This window comes from Copadichromis virginalis, linkage group LG11 (genome assembly GCF_057382275.1).
Source record: "Copadichromis virginalis isolate Kocher_CV1m ecotype Utaka linkage group LG11, C_Virginalis_male_GT1.1, whole genome shotgun sequence".
NCBI classification, from domain to species: Eukaryota; Metazoa; Chordata; class Actinopteri; order Cichliformes; family Cichlidae; genus Copadichromis; species Copadichromis virginalis.
Window position 1 is genome coordinate 20,428,432 of NC_140628.1, and position 17,372 is coordinate 20,445,803.

Sequence of the window (17,372 nt, forward strand, 5' to 3'; positions counted from 1 at the left end):
AATAACTTTTAATACACTGCGCAGTGCTGGAACACACATGCACACTCTGGTAAAAAACAAAGCCCAGACAGGACTGAGTGATTGCAGGTTATTAATAATATGGACGCATTGCAGAGGAGTATAATACATCTTTCCTCCAAGCCCAATCTTTTTGCTGTCCCAGTAAATATTGTAAAGTTAATATCATTAATGAAACTAATGGTTTCTATGGCTGCAGCCCATAATTCCAATTGCCTCCAGATTAGTACCACTGTATGCTCTTTCGTAGCTGTTACATAAATTTAGCTGAATTGCTTCAACGCGCAGTCCTGAGGCACTAACGGCGACACTTTGAAACAGTAACGCCCATAGTTAAGAGATTATACTTTTCTCTCTGAATATAAAATGTTTGTTTCAGCAACAATAGAACAAATACGAAATTAATATTTATCAGCCTTGGTGCATTGAGTCTAACAATAGCCTGATTTTCACTACAGAGCCACACAATGTGGAGAGCTTTAAATGCTGTCTGATTGATGCGCCGATTTTATGTAAATATGATTAGGAGCGGCCCTTCCGCTTTCTCGTGCTATGTAAATGTGGTTTAAATTGCACCAGCGCGCCTCCATTTACCAAAACCCCCAGCAGGCTGTGGTGCCATGCCTCCCAGTCATCCATTCAGAGATGGTGAAAATGAACCGCTGACTGCCTGACAATGCTCTAGGCCAGGGGTGCCCAATCCCGGTCCTCGAGAGCTACTGTCCTGCAGCTTTTAGATGCATCCTTGTTCCCACACACCTGAATCAAATGAATGGCTTGTTATCAGGCCTTTGCCAAACATGATGGCATGCTGAAGAGATCAAACCATTTGATTCAGGTGTGTGGGAACAAGGATGCATCTAAAAGCTGCAGGACGGTAGCTCTCGAGGACCGGGATTGGGCACCCCTGCTCTAGGCGCTGGCAGAAGCTGGAGGGCACGGAGCAAGACTCACTGGTGAAATATGAATATGCCTCCTTCACCATACAGCACCTGCAAGAATTTCAGCGGTCGGTGTGTGTGTGTGTGTGTGTGTGTGTGTGTGTGTGTGTGTGTGTGTGTTAGGCAGATGCATTCCACACAGTGTCACATGTGGAACAGACATAAAAACACAAAAGATTTACATGCATGACCCCTCCTACTAGAAGCCTGCCAGCTTGGTCCCAAGGCTTTGTATTCCCCGGAAGGCTTTATACGACTGCATCACTTTGCCTGCAGCTATTGTACCCTGTCTACCCCTCTGGTTAAAACGAAGCAGACTTTAGAAACCACAATGAAAACCCCCAGAGAAAACAAGTTGCCACTCAAAGTGATTTTTTTCCCTCTCACCCTTGATACAGCTCTGTGTTTCACATCCAAAAATAGTTGCGCTGGCTCTGTGATCAGAATATGTAGCTGTTGAATGTACTATTCACGGGATGATATTTTCACTGACGTGTCTTTGTATGTTTTCCCATGCATGTGTGCGTGTACATCAGTTGAGCCTGCTGAGCTGACGCTGTCGGGTTCGTTAACAGCAATTGAGGGGCAAGAGTTGAATCTCAGCTGCTACACCACCTCCAGCAATCCCCCCGTCGACATCCGCTGGTGGCTGGGCTACAAGGAGCTCAACAACACTTCTGTTGCTATGGAGGAGGTGGGACTACACGGGACGCAATTTGCACAACGCTGAAATTCATCCATGCAGTCCTATGACTAGTTAACATCCTGGTCGATTTACACAGAATACTGAAAAAGGTTGTGTTTATATATATATATATATATATATATATATATTTTTTTTTTTTTTATGAATAGATAGGCAAAAGGCATGGAAGCTAATGTACAAAAACATTTCCTTTCAGTCAAGCTTGCCTTCAGGGTATCAACAAAAAACTATAAAAATGCCTCCTATTGCATTAAAAGAATCCTCAATAATGCAATGTGACCTCATGTGAACCGTTATAGATGAAAGAAAACAGTATGACCATGAGCTGTCTCTGGATAGGCCTGCTGCAGCTTTGCAAATGAATCATCCGATTCCAAAAAGAGTATTCTGCTGCTCTTCTCCTCTTTTGTGTATGCTAATAAGATCAAAGTGAATAAAAGCTGACACAGAAGATGAGTATTATTAAACAAGCTCTTTATTCATCTGGTAGCAGCATTTTCATTTGATCTTACACAAGGCACTCACTGTGCCGTATGCGAGCTTTAATGCATGCGACACAGTGTGAGGCGAATGAAGACTGACGCTCCTGTCCAGTGTCTTTGTTAGTCTTTCTGACTGTGGCTTTTACAGTAATTACCACAATAATAGCTTTAATAACCAGATGTGCTGCAAAGGCATGACCACTATCAGGCAGGTGCAAAATGACACTTGCCTCAATTTATAACAGTGTGCAAAGCCGGAGAGTCAGATGAATATACTTATTTATCACAGACCATGCACAACATCAGTTATTACAGTGGCTAATTTGCCATCTGTATTCGCCAAGACAAACCAGCGAGGGTTGTTTTTCTCACAGACCCCCCCCCCCCCACCCCCCCCCCCCCACCCCCCCCACACACACACACACACACACACACACACACACACACACACACACACACACACATACAACTAAGTAAGGATGCCAGACCAAGACTGTCTGTCCCCCAAAACTGTCAGATGTTCTTTGTGTCTGCAGGGAGACAACGGTGGGATGACAATCATGTCCAACATGACCCACCGGGTCTCCAGGGAGGAGCACGGGATGAAGCTCACCTGTGAGGCTTTTAACAAGGGAACACATTTCTCCAAAACCCAGAGCGATGAACTCAGTGTCTACTGTAAGTGACTTTAAGTTTTCTAAGTAAGCATGGTTTCTTGAATTCCTTTGATATTAGTGTACATAATTGCCACAAGAAAACTTCATGGAGAATAAAACTTTGATTCCAGCATTGTTCTGAAGGGTTAATGAAACTGTACAGTCCAGTAAACAAAACAATTTTCACAATAGCATTGTGCACCTAAACGTGTAGTGAGGGTGTGCTGGGAACAGCTAGCAGAGGCCCCAGTCTGCGAAATCTTCAACGCACACCTCCGGCAGAGCTTCAACAGCATTCCGAGGGAGACTGGGGACATTGAGTCCGAATGGACCATGTTCAGCATCTCCATTGCAGCCGCAAGGTGGTTGGTGCCTGCAGTGGTGGTAATCCCCGAACCAAATGGTGGACACCAGAGGTGAAGGGAGCCACCAGGCTGAAGAAGGAGTCCTATCGGGCTTGGTTAGCCTGTGGGACTGGCTGACAGCTGACAGGTATCGACAGGCCAAGAAGGCCAAGACAGGCCAAGACCTCAGAAGGTCTGCTAGATGATGTTAATGCAGCACTACGGACGATACCTACAGCCACGATTACCGACTAACAAGTTGATCTACAATACGGCAGCAGTGATCAGTGAGATGCTTGGCTACAAGTTGAACAGCCACAAGGGGCAGTACCCTCCATGGAGAAGGAGGCTAGAGGCTAAGATCAAGGTAGCACAGAGGGAGGTTAGCCAACTATCGGAGTTGCAGAAAGGCGCGATGAGGAAGGTGCCTAAGAAGTACAGGAAGCTGTCCATACCTGAGGCCTTGGAAACTGCCAAGCAATGACTCACAGCCTTGGCCAGCCGCTTGAGGAGGTACACCAGAGAGATAGAAGGCAAGAGAATAAACCAGCTGTTCTCCACAGAACCAGCCAAGGTGTACTTTTCAGTGGCAGGGGAACAATATGAGAACAGCACCACCAAGGCTGGAGGCAGAACAATACTGGAAGAGCATACGGGAGAAGGATGCAACCCATAACGGCAACCCATAACGGCAATACTCAGTGGCTAGTGGATCTGAGGGCAGACCACAGCGACCTCCAGTAACCATCACAGTGGCAGATATCCAAGAAAGGGTCTCCAGTATGAAGAGTTGGACAGCACCAGGTCCTGACATGGTTCACGCCTACTGGCTGAAGAAGCTGACTGCACTCCACGAGCGCCTGGCAGCACAAATGAACCAGCTGCTAGTTAACGAGAGACACCCGGAATGGCTAACCGAAGGTCGGACGGTCCTGATCCTCAAGGACCCCCAGAAGAGACCGGTCCCCTCCAACTACCGACCAATAACCTGCCTCAGCACCACATGGAAGCGCCTGTCAGGCATCATAGCGGCTAAGATGAACAGGCACATGGGTCAATACATAAGCGGGGCACAGAAAGGGATGGGCAAGAATACCAGAGGCGCAAAACACTTGCTACTGGCAGACCAAGCAGTCAGCCGAGACTGCAGGACCAGACTGACCAACCTGTGCACTGCCTGGATTGATTACAAGAAGGCCTATGACTCAATGCCCCACACCTGGATCCTGGAATGCCTAGAATTGTACGAGATCAATGGGACCCTGAGAACCTTCATCAGGAACTCAATGGGGATGTGGCGGACAACACTAGAGGCCAACTCCAAGCCCATAGCGCAAGTCACCATCAAGTGCGGGATCTACCAAGGAGATGCTCTGTCCCCACTGCTGTTCTGCATAGGCCTTAACCCCCTCAGTGAGATAATTGACAAGACTGGCTAAGGATACAGACTACGGAATGGAGCAGTTGTCAGCCACCTCCTGTACATGGATGACATCAAGCTGTATGCCAAGAGTGAACGAGACATTGATTCACTGATCCACACCACCAGGATATACAGCAATGACATCGGAATGTCGTTCGGGCTGGAGAAGTGTAGTTGGATGGTAACAAAGAGAGGGAAGGTAGTCAGAACGGAGGGGATCAAACTACCAGAAGGCAACATTGCAGACATAGAGGACAGTTACAAGTACCTGGGGATCCCGCAGGCGAATGGGAACCATGAAGAGGCCGCTAGGAAAGCTGCAACCACCAAGTACCTGCAGAGGGTCAGGCAAGTCCTGAGGAGTTAGCTGAACGGTAAGAACAAGATCCGGGCTATCAACACCTACGCCCTGCCCGTGATCAGGTACCCGGCTGGGGTAATAGGCTGGCCAAAGGAGGAGATGGAAGCCACTGACATCAAGACAAGAAAGCTCCTTACCATGCATGGAGGGTTTCACCCCAAGTCCAGGGGTGAGGCTGTGAGGCCACAGTCCAGGATGAGACAAGGAACATCCACGAATACATCACAAAGATGGCCCCAACTGACAGCGTGCTCAATGAATACCTCAGGCAGCAGAAACCCAAGAAAATAGAGGAAGGCGAGGAACCATCATGGAAGGACAGACCCCTGCACGGTATGTACCACCGGCAGATAGAGGAGGTGGCTGATATCCAGAAATCCTACCAGTGGCTGGACAAAGCTGGACTGAAAGACAGCACGGAAGCACTAATCATGGCAGCACAGGAACAAGCACTGAGCACAAGATCCATAGAGGCTGGGGTCTATCACACCAGGCAGGACCCCAGGTGCAGGCTGTGTAAAGATGCTCCAGAGACAATCCAGCACATAACAGCAGGGTGTAAGATGCTAGCAGGCAGAACATACATGGAACGCCATAACCAAGTGGCCGGCATAGTGTACAGGAACATCTGTGCCGAGTATAACCTGGAAGTCCCGAGGTCAAAATGGGAGACGCCCCCAAGGGTGGTGGAGAATGACCGAGCTAAGATCCTGTGGGACTTCCAGATACAGACGGACAAAATGGTGGTGGCTAACCAACCGGACATAGTGGTGGTAGACAAACAGAAGAAGACGGCCGTAGTGATCGATGTAGCGGTTCTGAATGACAGCAACATCAGGAAGAAGGAACACGAGAAGATCGAGAAATACCAAGGGCTCAAAGAAGAGCTCGAGAAGATGTGGAGGGTGAAGGTGACGGTGGTCCCAGTGGTAATCGGAGCACTAGGTGTGGTGTCTCTCCGCTTACTTGATGTTTTGTTGCACTGAAAATATAATCAGAAGGGTTTTTTTCTTGTCTGTGCTGCTTTAGCTGACCTAGTTAGTATACAAATGGACACACAGATGCAGGTTATTAACAAATGTGAGAAAGAACCTCTCATTAACAGAACCAAAATCAAATATATGATGAGTCTTTTTTTTTTTTTCAAAGAAGCGGATCCCTAATGTTTTTCTGTTGATGTGTCAAAGACCAAAATGCTATCAAGCCTGAAAAAAACATACTTACTTCTTAATATTTTATATGTAGTTGTTAATTAATTTTTGAAAAAAATAAATTAAGTATTCCTTCATTTCCAAATAATACAAGTCAACAAAATTCATTATAAGATAAATCATGCCACCCATTTTACATGCAGCAAGAAAACACGAATGTGATTAGGGTCCAATTACACTGGGTAAGTTAATCATAAACATATAAAGATATATTAGAGGTTAATATGAAAATCCACATCTTGACTTAATGAAGTTTCATAAATACTCATCAAGCATATGTAACAAATTAAACAGCAAAATATTTAAAGAGATATTTAAATTGCAAGTAAGCTTCCAAAGCCATACCTTATTGGTATATTATTGGTAACAATATGCCAATGGATCCTATAGATAGAAAAAACTGACATCGTTTACAGGTTTAATTGCAAAAAGAAGTCAGATGTTAAATAAACTTATATGGAACATCCTGATGCTCACCTATTATATCAGTAAAAACATTATTATAATAAATTTATGGTCTCAATTTCTCATTCCAAGTCTTATTGACATTATGTTTATAAGATAAGTAAAATATAGGATAAGGTGGTATACAGTATGCTTTTGAGTGGGGCTACATTGTGATTGACACGCTGCAACCATGCCGTGTCCCCAGTTTCTCCTTTGTGATGTCTAGTTTGAGACAAAATTCTCAAACTAAGGTTTTAAAACAGGACTTCCATGAACAATGGGTGACAGCATGGATCTTTTATATACAGTCTGCACAAGGTAATAAACCCAAGAAAAAGTAGAGTAGTTACAGTTATACATTAAATGTGTCTTTTTTTTATTTTCAGTTGAAAAAACAGCCAACACATCCTTGGTATTAAATTAACCATTGCAAAGTACCTACTTACTGGAGGCCAGCCACCACTGACACACTTAAAGAGATTGCTCTGCAGACACTAATATGGAAGCCTAATATGGAAGCCTAATGTGTCTGGGGTTTTCAGGGATGGGCAGTGGACCAATCCACAATGAGGGAAATGAAGGAGGGACACAATCTTTTGAGTGTCTATAATTAGCAAAAGTCTTTTCATTGCATTTTCTTGTATAATTTAATGTTATATTATTGTGTTTGCAATGATTTGAGGACAACTGTTTGTTTTTCCCAGGAGGGGGAAAACAAACAGCCAATTTCTGCCAATTGATTAGATAACAGAGTTTGGAGAAAAGCACCAGTGGGGACCGATGATATTTCAGGAGGTTTACTGCCACCCTGTCCCCCCCACAGTTCCAGGAAGTCTTTTGCAGAAATTTTTGAACTGATATTTGTATAATTGATATCAACTTCAGCTCTTTTAAAGAGACCAGTCCCTTAATACAAGATGGAAAACAGGTCTACTTAACATATTTAAAAAAAAACCCCCAAAGGAACTGATCATAAAAAATTACAATCAACAGACCCCCCTCAAAAAGTCTGGATCAATGCTCCACCTGAAGATGTCCCCTTACGTTCTGGAAGCACGGTCCATATGGTCTGTTTCGCCACTGGGGGAAATCCGAAAGCAACTTTGGCTTGGTTCAAGGTGAGAATGCACTGCCGTAAGAGCATGCCTGACTGTATATTTGTGTCGTGGTGTTTGTCGAGCCTAAACACAGAGATCTACAATCTTTCTTTGTGATTTAGGATGGAACGGCAGTGACTGGTGCACTGCAGCAGACCTCGTTTGATATGGGTGTAGCTCGAGAACTGGTCGTGGTCCTGACAGCAAGTGACAACATGGCCAGCTACCGCTGTGACGCCACGAATAAAGCAAAGAAAACCATCTCTGCATACACCAAGCTCAGGGTTCACTGTGAGTAAGACTGGAGCTTTAAGACTTGAACTTTCTCCCAGTCTAACTTAGCTGAGAGAAAAGCATTATATTAGATAAATGAATTTCACAGCAGATTTGATTTGCTGCATTTTATATCCTTCATCTTGAAATAATCAATGAGTCAAAATTGAATTTTCGTGTTTACTCTGTGGTTCTCCAGTTACACCAGTAAGTATGAAGATCACAGCCCAACAAGAGGTACTTCGTCAGGGTGAGGCGCTAATCCTGGAGTGCCAGGCTGGAAGCAGCAGTCCGATGGCAAACATCTCCTGGATCTTGGGCCCATTAAGGTTTGCCTAGTCAGTAGGCTAAAGGGGACATAACAGAAAAAGCTCTTATGTAAAATCAGATCCCCAATTCACTATCAGAATGAGTCTGAATGATTGATGTTTATCCTATTAAATGAGGAGAAATGATAACTGTTTGGTGCACTTGAAGTCCTTTATTAATTGGATTTACTGGTTGGCAATTGTGTCGTAGGTTGCAGGGAGTCGAGGAGGAACCCAGGGATGCTGAGTTTGGTGGCATTTCAGTGCACAGTTCTCTGTCTCTGAATCTGACTTCACAGCATCACAACCAGAAGGTCATCTGCCAGGCCTACAGCCATGTTTTGGCAGAGGGGACCAACATGTACTATAAGCTCAATGTGCTTTGTAAGTAGAAGGTGAATTGTTTGCTCACGTCTCTCTCTCTTTTTTTTTCTCATTCTTTCCTGTCATTGACTGAGAGATTTGGGTTGCATCATTCTTAAATGATGCACAATGATGATCATTAATGACGTGGATCAAAAAGTAGTTTGCTGATGTGACTTTGCAGAATGTGTGTTCAATATAATTTTTTTTGTTTACCGGAAACCTTTGTTGTGAGTTGTGGGTCTGTTGAGCTCTGTGGCAATGTGTCCTAATTGTGCATTTGCTTTGCTGCATGGCCATGTTTGTCTTTGATGCCATTTCACAGGCAGCAGCCAGCCACTGTTTCAAAGCTTGGTGCTGTGTATGAGCATGAAGGAATGTCACTGTGTGTTTGTGCAGAGCTGCCGTTGGACAACAGTACTGTCACTCGTTGTTTTAATGCCTGTCCCTCTTCCTCCTGTGCTGCCTTACTCCCCCGTCCTCTAAGTGTGTGAAGTTAGTAAGATCTGGAATTATTGGTGGGATGTCGACTTTCTACTTGTTTGACTCTCATTAGTGTCTCTTCGTGCTTTCACGTCCAACATGTTTTGTGTGTCTTTGTGCTCACTCTTGGTGGTTCTGTGGCACTGACTTTATATCCTTGCCACTGATCTATTTGCTTAGTATGAATCCAATTCACTGTAGCTGTATTTTATTTTATTTTATTTTTTTGTGCTGCTTGTCTGTCAGACCCACCAGAATTCAGCCCAGACCAACCAACAGAGGTGCAGGTGCTTGAGGATGACATGGCAGTCATCCCACTGCTGGTCTCAGCTAACCCAGAGGAGGTCTCCTGCATTTGGCTGCACCGCAGGGAGAAGCTGGTCAAAGGTGATCTAGGGTTGTGTGATGGCTCTATAAACCAGGTCCTAGTTGAGCTGAGCCAGCAAGTAAGCACTCAGCTCTGCCATTCAGGGTCTGAATAAAACATGGCAGGTTAGCCAGCATGGGACCCTGCCAAATGTGATTCTCATTACTGCTCTAATGTATGCAGTCTAAATGAGGATTGCTGTCTCCCTGAATACAACACAACAGTTCTAAACCTGGCTTCTCCTCCTGGCCAGTGTCACCAGGGCCCTGCTGCACCCACTCTCTTTTTCTGTTAGCTCCATTATACAACAGCACTATAAAATGACTATTTTAAATGCAGAAATCCACCTATTACATTTTAAGCGCTGTGGAAAAGAAGGTGTCTCTCTCTCACAGTCTATTGTTGGCTTGATGTGAGAATCCGGCCAGACCAATCAATAATGCAGAATTAGACGTCACTTAGAGACCAGTGGCCAGAGGACATTCAGTTGATGAGCATGTAATGAATACTTAATTTACCATTGCTTTTTACGTCTGTGTGTGCGTGTGTCTGTGTGTGTTTTGGTAGAGGAAGATTACCGCTATCACTGGTTAGATGACCACTCACTGGAGATCAGGAATGTGTCAAGGAACGATGCCGGAGTTTACGCCGTCAAGTGTGAAAACGATGAAGGCGCAAACGAAATCTCCATCACGCTGGACGTTCAGTGTAAGACCCTGCACACAGGAAATGGACGAGCTCGTGTGAATCTTTAGATTTGCACACACTTTCTGATGTTGTTCTGTTGCTCCTATACCTTTTGAAAGGGAGCAAACATTTTATAGAAGTTAATGAAAGTGCCCCAAGAAGCCAACTACAATGGCAAAGGAGATTTTTAAACAATGATTGAGATGGTAACTCTTTATTGAATAGGTTTCCTTCTTTAAATAGAGAACGAGCAGAATTTCTCTTGCCTGTTTTGTAAATTGAATTTGAATCGGAACAGTATGACTGCTTTTGAACTTGACAGTGTGCATCCACACATGCTGACAACAACTCTGACTTCTAGTTCCTCCCCGCCAAATGTACCTCATTCATTAGACCTCCATGCAAGGCCATCCACCACCACTGCTGCCCCAGGCCCAGCCTCAAGCTCTAGGCCCTCTGCCCCGATACTGATGATTTAATAATAGGAATGTGGAAAATGTAGGTCTGCCTGATTCACTAAAGCCCATGGTACATGCCTAATGGATTCTGCCATCTTGATCTGACTGGGCTTGACAGTTGTAGATATTCATTATGTATGGAGAATTGTGGTAGCTTTTATGTGTGGCGGTGTAAGCCACTTATTGGTGTCGTTCTTGGTTAGGAGACCAACATGGGTGGATTCCACAAACCCAGAGGTCTGTGTCTTGCTAGCGTTTCCCATCACTGTTCCTCAAGAGTGAACATAGGTTTAGACAAGTAGGCACTAATGGCTTTATTGTTGCAAGTACACGGCACCCATGGGATGTATGAAAAGCTTGTGAGGCAGAGGCGAACAAAGAAAAGAGGTGTAGTCATGCAGTGAGGAAGAAGATATAGCGTATATGTAGAATGATTGTATATGTATAAAAATGGCAAACTGGAGGGTCACCAGGTTACCCTACTCCTCTTGTTTGTTTCATCACTATCACACCTTCATAGGTCACATGACCAGATCTCTGTTACAGACACATCTATGAGAAGAACAGATGCTCTTACTGTGTTTCTTCCTTTCTCTTTCTTGTTTTGCTTATTTAGTTATTCCATTTGCTTAACTCATGTCCATATTTGATTTATTTTTATTTTTGTTGTGTCCCCTTTTCCCTTTAGCTAATCACTTCCCTATTTATATGTTAGCCAGACTGCCTTTATGCTCTTTATTGTCTCACTGTCAGCTTTCCAATGAGTTTTTATTGTTGTTTTGTGTGTATGACCTTTACCTGTTTCTGCCTTGTTGACAGAGCTTGTTTTAAGTAAGTGCGCTTCATTAGTATTTTTGGATTTTTTTTTTCCTTTCTGATGCTTTTCTCTTGTTTTATTTTTTTGACTAATGACCATACAGAGAATGAACTCAAGCCTGATAGTTAAGTAGTGGAGTTGAGACTTTGCTTGGTCTCCTCTGCGACCCCTGTGTTTTCAATTCTTGGTCTTGGTTATCACCTAAAGAAGTTAATGACATTGTATCCAAAGCACAGTGGCCAATTATAATGGGTTTATGAATATTTGCAAAGGCAAACTGGTGTAAGAGTAATTACAGCAATGCAGCAAGCCTGTTTAATGGTTTGCCAAATGATTTGTCCCTGGTTGACATTGCTCCTGCCGTAACCTTATTCCTTTTTTCTTACCCTCAGATGCTCCAAGTGTCAAAGCAGAGAAAGAGCCGGTGTTCGTGAACCTGGGGGAAACAGCAGATCTGATATGTGTGGCAGATGCGAACCCGATTATAGCTGGCATGTTCTCTTGGAAATGGCTGGTGAGAGCCACATATATAAAAAAAACGTACACAGAAGCAGTCATCCCCTAAATGACCTTCCTTTTATCTGGCTTCCTTTCTTGCCATTTTTTTACTGGCCTTTGCAAATGCCCAGATGCACCATATTTCACTGGCTCTAACTATCCTTCCACCCCACCTCTTCCTGCTCCACGCTCAGCCCAAATCCAGAAAAATAGCTTTCATTACTGCTGCGTGACTAAAGGGCACATTCGTCAATGTGGCGTGGTCTCTGTATCTACCGATGCCGACCAGTCTTAACCCACCCCCTGGCAGTCGTGTGTGCGTGTCACTTTCAGCCTGCATGGCCCCTCCTTCTCTCTTTTCCTGTGGCTCTCTAGCCTTTGGCATTATTCTTCTCTGTTCTCAGAGCTTGTTCCATTGAGTGCCCTTCCCATCCAGACCCCAGGCCCTGATGGTTTCCAGCTCAGCTCTTCCTCACAATCTACCTGTCTAGCTCTCATCCATCTAGACAGGTAGGGGAGGCAGATGTGTGCTGAGGGATAGCGGCTGTCGTCTTCTTATCCTGCCTCACTCTATCTTTGACAGGGAGAGGAGGAGGTGGAGATGGGTGAGGAAACCCAGGAAGACGAATCAGGCCTTCTGACCATCTATAATGTGACTCGGGCTCACGCTGGTAGTTATGAGTGCCTAGCCAATAATGGCATAGAACCCCCTGCCAGTGCACATATACGGTTGGTTGTGCAATGTGAGTTTTGTATTCGGTTTTCACTGTGAGAAGGCGATAAAACATTTCCATTTCCTCGCTGTGTGGTATCTGCAAGAATAATCTTCTATGCCCATCTTGTCATATATAGTTAAACCAGAGCTTCGTAAAGGTCCCCAATGGAGAAAGGTAGCAAGCAGAGGGGATGGCACTAGCACAGCTGAAATTGTGTGCCAGGCAGAGGGCGTTCCTCGTGTCGACTTCTCCTGGGAAAAAAGTGGTGTACTCATGGATTTTGAAAATCCCAGGTTGGAGAATTGAATATGTTAATTGTTTATGCTTGTGCTAAATTTGTATAATAAAAATAACTTCAAGTCAAATATTATATGCTACACTATTTTGCAATTTTTTAATATGTCATTGCTAAATCCAGATTTAGTGCTTTTGATATTTTTTACCTGTTCAACACTTTTTTGTGTCAAGCTGAGTAACATTAAAATGCAAAATGTGTGTCTGTATGCTAAGGATTTGTCTTTCTCTATTGTGTTTCTCTGGTTGTGTTTGTGTGCGTACGTTCATGCTACAGGTATGAGATGATGATAATGAGGGAAGGCTCCTTTCACACCAGCACAGTTCGAGTGGTAAACGTGAGCGCAGTTTTGGACTACGCTGTCTTTAGCTGCACTGCACGCAACTCGCTTGGGGAAGACAAGCTAGACATCCAGCTCATCAGCACAAGTACTGAATCGCTATTTTTGTTTCCTGTGTGTGTGTGTGTGTGTGTGTGTGTGTAAGCCTATCTCTGTAGAGAGTTATAGGACTGAATCTTTCAAAGAAATTAACAGTATGTAATTTTTATTGTAGTTTGATTTTAATGGAGAGAAATCCAGAAAAAAACATACATTACATAAAAAGTTAGAAATTGATTTGTATGCCACTGAGATACGTATTTGATCCCCGAGCAAAACATGGCTAGGTACTTGGTGGAGAAACCCTTACTGCCAAGCACTGCAATGATATGTTTCTTGTAGATGATCACCAGGTTTGAACACACCTCAGGAGGGATTTGGGGCCGGTCTTCTTTACAGAAAATCTCTTAGTCCTTTAAGTCTCTTGGCTGCTGCTTGGCAACTCAAAGTTTCAGTTCCCTCCACAGATTTTCTTTCCATCTTCACTCCACAGGAACCTCAATGCGATGAAGTCATCCTGGATCCTTAGGGGAAAAACAGCACTAAAGCAAAGGTTTCAGCCTCTGTGGTTGACTGTAGGGATGCTGTTCTCTGGGTCGTAATAAGCATAATAACTGTGTTACCAATGGTGTTCTTGGTGATTGTGGTCCCTTCAGATCTGACTTAGAGTAGCTGATGGTAAATGATCAAACTCAGTGGTTATGGCTCAACATGTAGGGATTATTCATGGTTTATTGTTATTATCATGAATAATCATTATTCATGATTATTCATTATACTTGGTAGTGGAGGGCTATTTTTTTTCCTTTATTTCTAATTTGGCAGCGTATCACAATGACTGAGTCTGAGTGCTGCCTTGTCCAAAGTCTATCAGCCGTTTTCAGCAAAATTACAATAGTCTGGGGGAGGCACTAGACATCTAGACTTCTGTAAAGTGAAGAGAGTTGTTGCTCCTGAGAAGCAGCACTTTAAGTAAACTTATTCCACTGCTTTATCTCTACCTTATCATTTAGCCCATAGCACTACTTTACTTCTTCCTCAGATAATGCTGCAGTGATATGCTTGAGTCTGCCAGCATGCTTAGAGGTTTCTACCTTCAAGCTACCAGTGTATCTGTGCACTACCACTATTATCAGCACAGTCCAGCTTTGAGCAAAAGCCCACAGCCACAGTTGGACACATTTAATGTTTACTATAAAAACCATAAAATACAATCCAATATTGTTTTTTCCCCAGTCACTTTCTTTTCTTTTCCTTTTTTTTTTTTTTTTTTTACAGCTGTGAATATTCATAATTTATCTGACGCAGTGATAATACATTTTATATGCTTCCTTATCATTGTAGAGCCTGAGAGGAGGAGAGCTTTTTTCCTCTTGTAGCATGGTGCTTTTTGGATTTGAAGGAGACGAGATCCAAATAAGGCTGACCTCTCTGCCCTGGAATCTTATGAGCAAAGCTGATAGCGGGAATTATTTACTTTACAAACTGGGCTGAAGCCCGGAGCCATAGACGAGCAGAGCATCCTTCTTATGTTGCTATGCTACTATCTCTCCTCCTTTTCCCCTCCACTATCTCTCCCTCTGCCCCCCAAAAAACCAACCTCCTTTTTTTTTCTTTTTTCTACGCTCCAAATGCCAAATAATCCACTTTTGCTTTACTACCCTGACTGAAGTTATGCCCTGTGTCAGACTGAAGACCTGGATTGCTTACACTGACCTTTGTTCACAATACTGATAATAATCAAGAGGCTTCATCCTTCACTGCAGAACATTTTTGGATAAAATGGATAAATCAGCTAGTTTATGCTGAGAAAGACCAGCTAAAGCTAAATCCCATGTTTACTCATCGCTTATACAACAAAGGGCAAGCAAGAGCAAATGAGGAGTGATGCAAAACTGCTGCTGTCGGGAAATATGAGGGTTTTTTTAAGCCTTTTCGCTAAACTTTGACAAAGAATAAACTGTTGGAAAAAATAAACAAGCTTTTAAAGCTTTCCGACAAATTTTAACCACAATGATCATCTCTCTTCTGGCCTGTTTACCGTCATTGGTTGTTCCCAGTTTTCTTGATTAAACATTCCAGACTAATATACCTGGAGTGATGTGTCATGAGGGCACAGCATGAAATTAAACTGCAAAAAAATAAAGCGAGCATTTTGTTCTGAGGTAAACAGTTATACACAGTATGGGTGCAGTATATCAGACAAAATGATTTTGTTCCTAACACAGCTGTATGACAAATGGGGAAAGTGAGAGTACCCCTAAGTGATTTTTCTTTCTATTTTCCTTTTGTCAAAAAATAAATAAATAATGGAAATGAAATAAAATTTAAAAAAAAAACATCAGCTCTGAACTCATGTTTATCATTTTGTCTGTTTTTAACAGCTCCATTAAAAAGAAGGCGGCACCAGTCTAATCCACAGTAGCTCTTCATGCCTGCGAATGGAATCACTCGACTATATAATGGCACACATCTCAGTTTCTTAGCACCTAAAGCCTTTTCAAACAGCCCCCTGTTGAGTGACGGTGTTCAGCTCTCTCACAAAAATTGAGCGCACGCTTGCTTCTTCTTCCTTCTTTCTTTGTTTTTCTTCTTTTTTCATTTTTCTGCTTTTTCTTTTACCCTCAGATCACCCAGATCCCCCTTCATCGTTTCGCCAAGTCAGTGTTGGCCATGACTCTGTCACTCTTGAATGGATACCCGGCTTCAATGGTGGTTTGCAACAGAGATTCCGCATCAGGTGAAAGAGCCAAGAAACGATGTCAGATGAACAAGGGTGGGGTTTTTTTTTTTGGAGTCTCAAAGAATTGTACTTGACTAACTGTTTTGGTTGACAGGTACTGTTGGGATCAGTCTGTCAGTTTCCTGTATGTGGATGTCTTCCCTCCCAGTGAGACAACCTTTACTGTTACTGGTCTGCAGCCTGTCACCACTTACAACTTCTCTGTCAATGCCCTTAATGCAATAGGAGAGAGCGAATATGCTGACAACAATGCAGTACTGACCATCACCACTAAGGGTCAGTTTGGAGTAACCCCACTTTAGGGTTGAACAGCACAAGCACCTGATAGTCTGAGATCTAATTAACAAATGTGCATTTGCGGTCCTATTTTATTTTGTCTGTAGAGAGGCCAGATTCAGATGAGGACCCATCAGATATAGACCCAGCCTCACAGGGTAAGTCTTTTACACAGCAGCTACCTTCATTTGGCTAAATCATGTTAATATATGCACCTCCAATGCTTTTAATGTTTGCTGTAAAAGTGTGGTTGTCATGGCACCCACCCATACTTTTTCCCCTCTGCTAGTTTTTAATCAATAAAGACAATTGAGTGAGTGGTCGGGCCTGTCTCAGTCAGTTTTTATCTTTGCAAATTTCCATATTACTTCCTCTGCACAGAGATAATATTTCTAATGTTTTGCAAACTAGGTGGAAGTGGACTGCCAGTCTATTTGACTGTGGTGTTGACAGCAGTATTAGGAGGCCTGCTGGTGTTTAATTTGATTGGTTGCTTCTTTGGACTAAGGTGGAAAAAGAGGCAAGGTCAGACAGGTAAACATAATTATATTCCCATCAGTGGATGTTAAAATGTTTCTTCCACGGCGCTCTGTCATCGCGTTGTTCTGATTCCTCACATACCTCCACAGCAATATCACTGAGCCACGATACAACTGTCAGCTTAGCCTCTCGCTCTCGCCTCATCTCTTTATGTGCCTTTTTTTTCTATTTGTCAACCCTGTCTCTTCTCCTCTTCCTCACTACATAGGCCTCCACCCTCCCCGCCACATTAATCCTTCAAAGCTGTCACCCCTGTGTTTCATATATATCTGTTATTTCATTTGCTATCATTATGTCCATCCTCTATCGCTTTTATTGTCTCTTCCCATTTCTTCTTCACTCTAACTGTCAAGGTCTCTCCTTCAAGATTTTTTTTTCTCACCTGCCTTTTGGTTTTCACATAGATTTTTTTTCTTTTTCTTTTTTCTTTACAGCCTACTCGTCATTCATTCACTCTCACTCTCGTCTTTTACATTTCTCTGA

At 43.3% G+C, this 17,372-nt stretch overlaps 1 protein-coding gene across 1 annotated transcript in view; it reads left to right on the top strand.

Moving 5' to 3' along the window:
* Nucleotides 1-17,372, top strand: part of nphs1 (NPHS1 adhesion molecule, nephrin) — a 40,003-nt gene that overhangs the window by 20,210 nt on the left and 2,421 nt on the right. Inside the window, exons 9-24 of the mRNA XM_085473533.1 lie at nucleotides 1,496-1,653; nucleotides 2,684-2,825; nucleotides 7,583-7,707; nucleotides 7,809-7,977; nucleotides 8,159-8,288; nucleotides 8,479-8,651; nucleotides 9,360-9,500; nucleotides 10,048-10,188; nucleotides 11,835-11,956; nucleotides 12,524-12,683; nucleotides 12,793-12,949; nucleotides 13,228-13,379; nucleotides 15,959-16,070; nucleotides 16,168-16,349; nucleotides 16,457-16,507; nucleotides 16,761-16,883. Of these exons, the coding sequence (XP_085329659.1) occupies nucleotides 1,496-1,653; nucleotides 2,684-2,825; nucleotides 7,583-7,707; nucleotides 7,809-7,977; nucleotides 8,159-8,288; nucleotides 8,479-8,651; nucleotides 9,360-9,500; nucleotides 10,048-10,188; nucleotides 11,835-11,956; nucleotides 12,524-12,683; nucleotides 12,793-12,949; nucleotides 13,228-13,379; nucleotides 15,959-16,070; nucleotides 16,168-16,349; nucleotides 16,457-16,507; nucleotides 16,761-16,883 (2,238 nt within the window). The remainder of the gene's footprint in view (nucleotides 1-1,495; nucleotides 1,654-2,683; nucleotides 2,826-7,582; nucleotides 7,708-7,808; nucleotides 7,978-8,158; nucleotides 8,289-8,478; nucleotides 8,652-9,359; nucleotides 9,501-10,047; nucleotides 10,189-11,834; nucleotides 11,957-12,523; nucleotides 12,684-12,792; nucleotides 12,950-13,227; nucleotides 13,380-15,958; nucleotides 16,071-16,167; nucleotides 16,350-16,456; nucleotides 16,508-16,760; nucleotides 16,884-17,372) is intronic.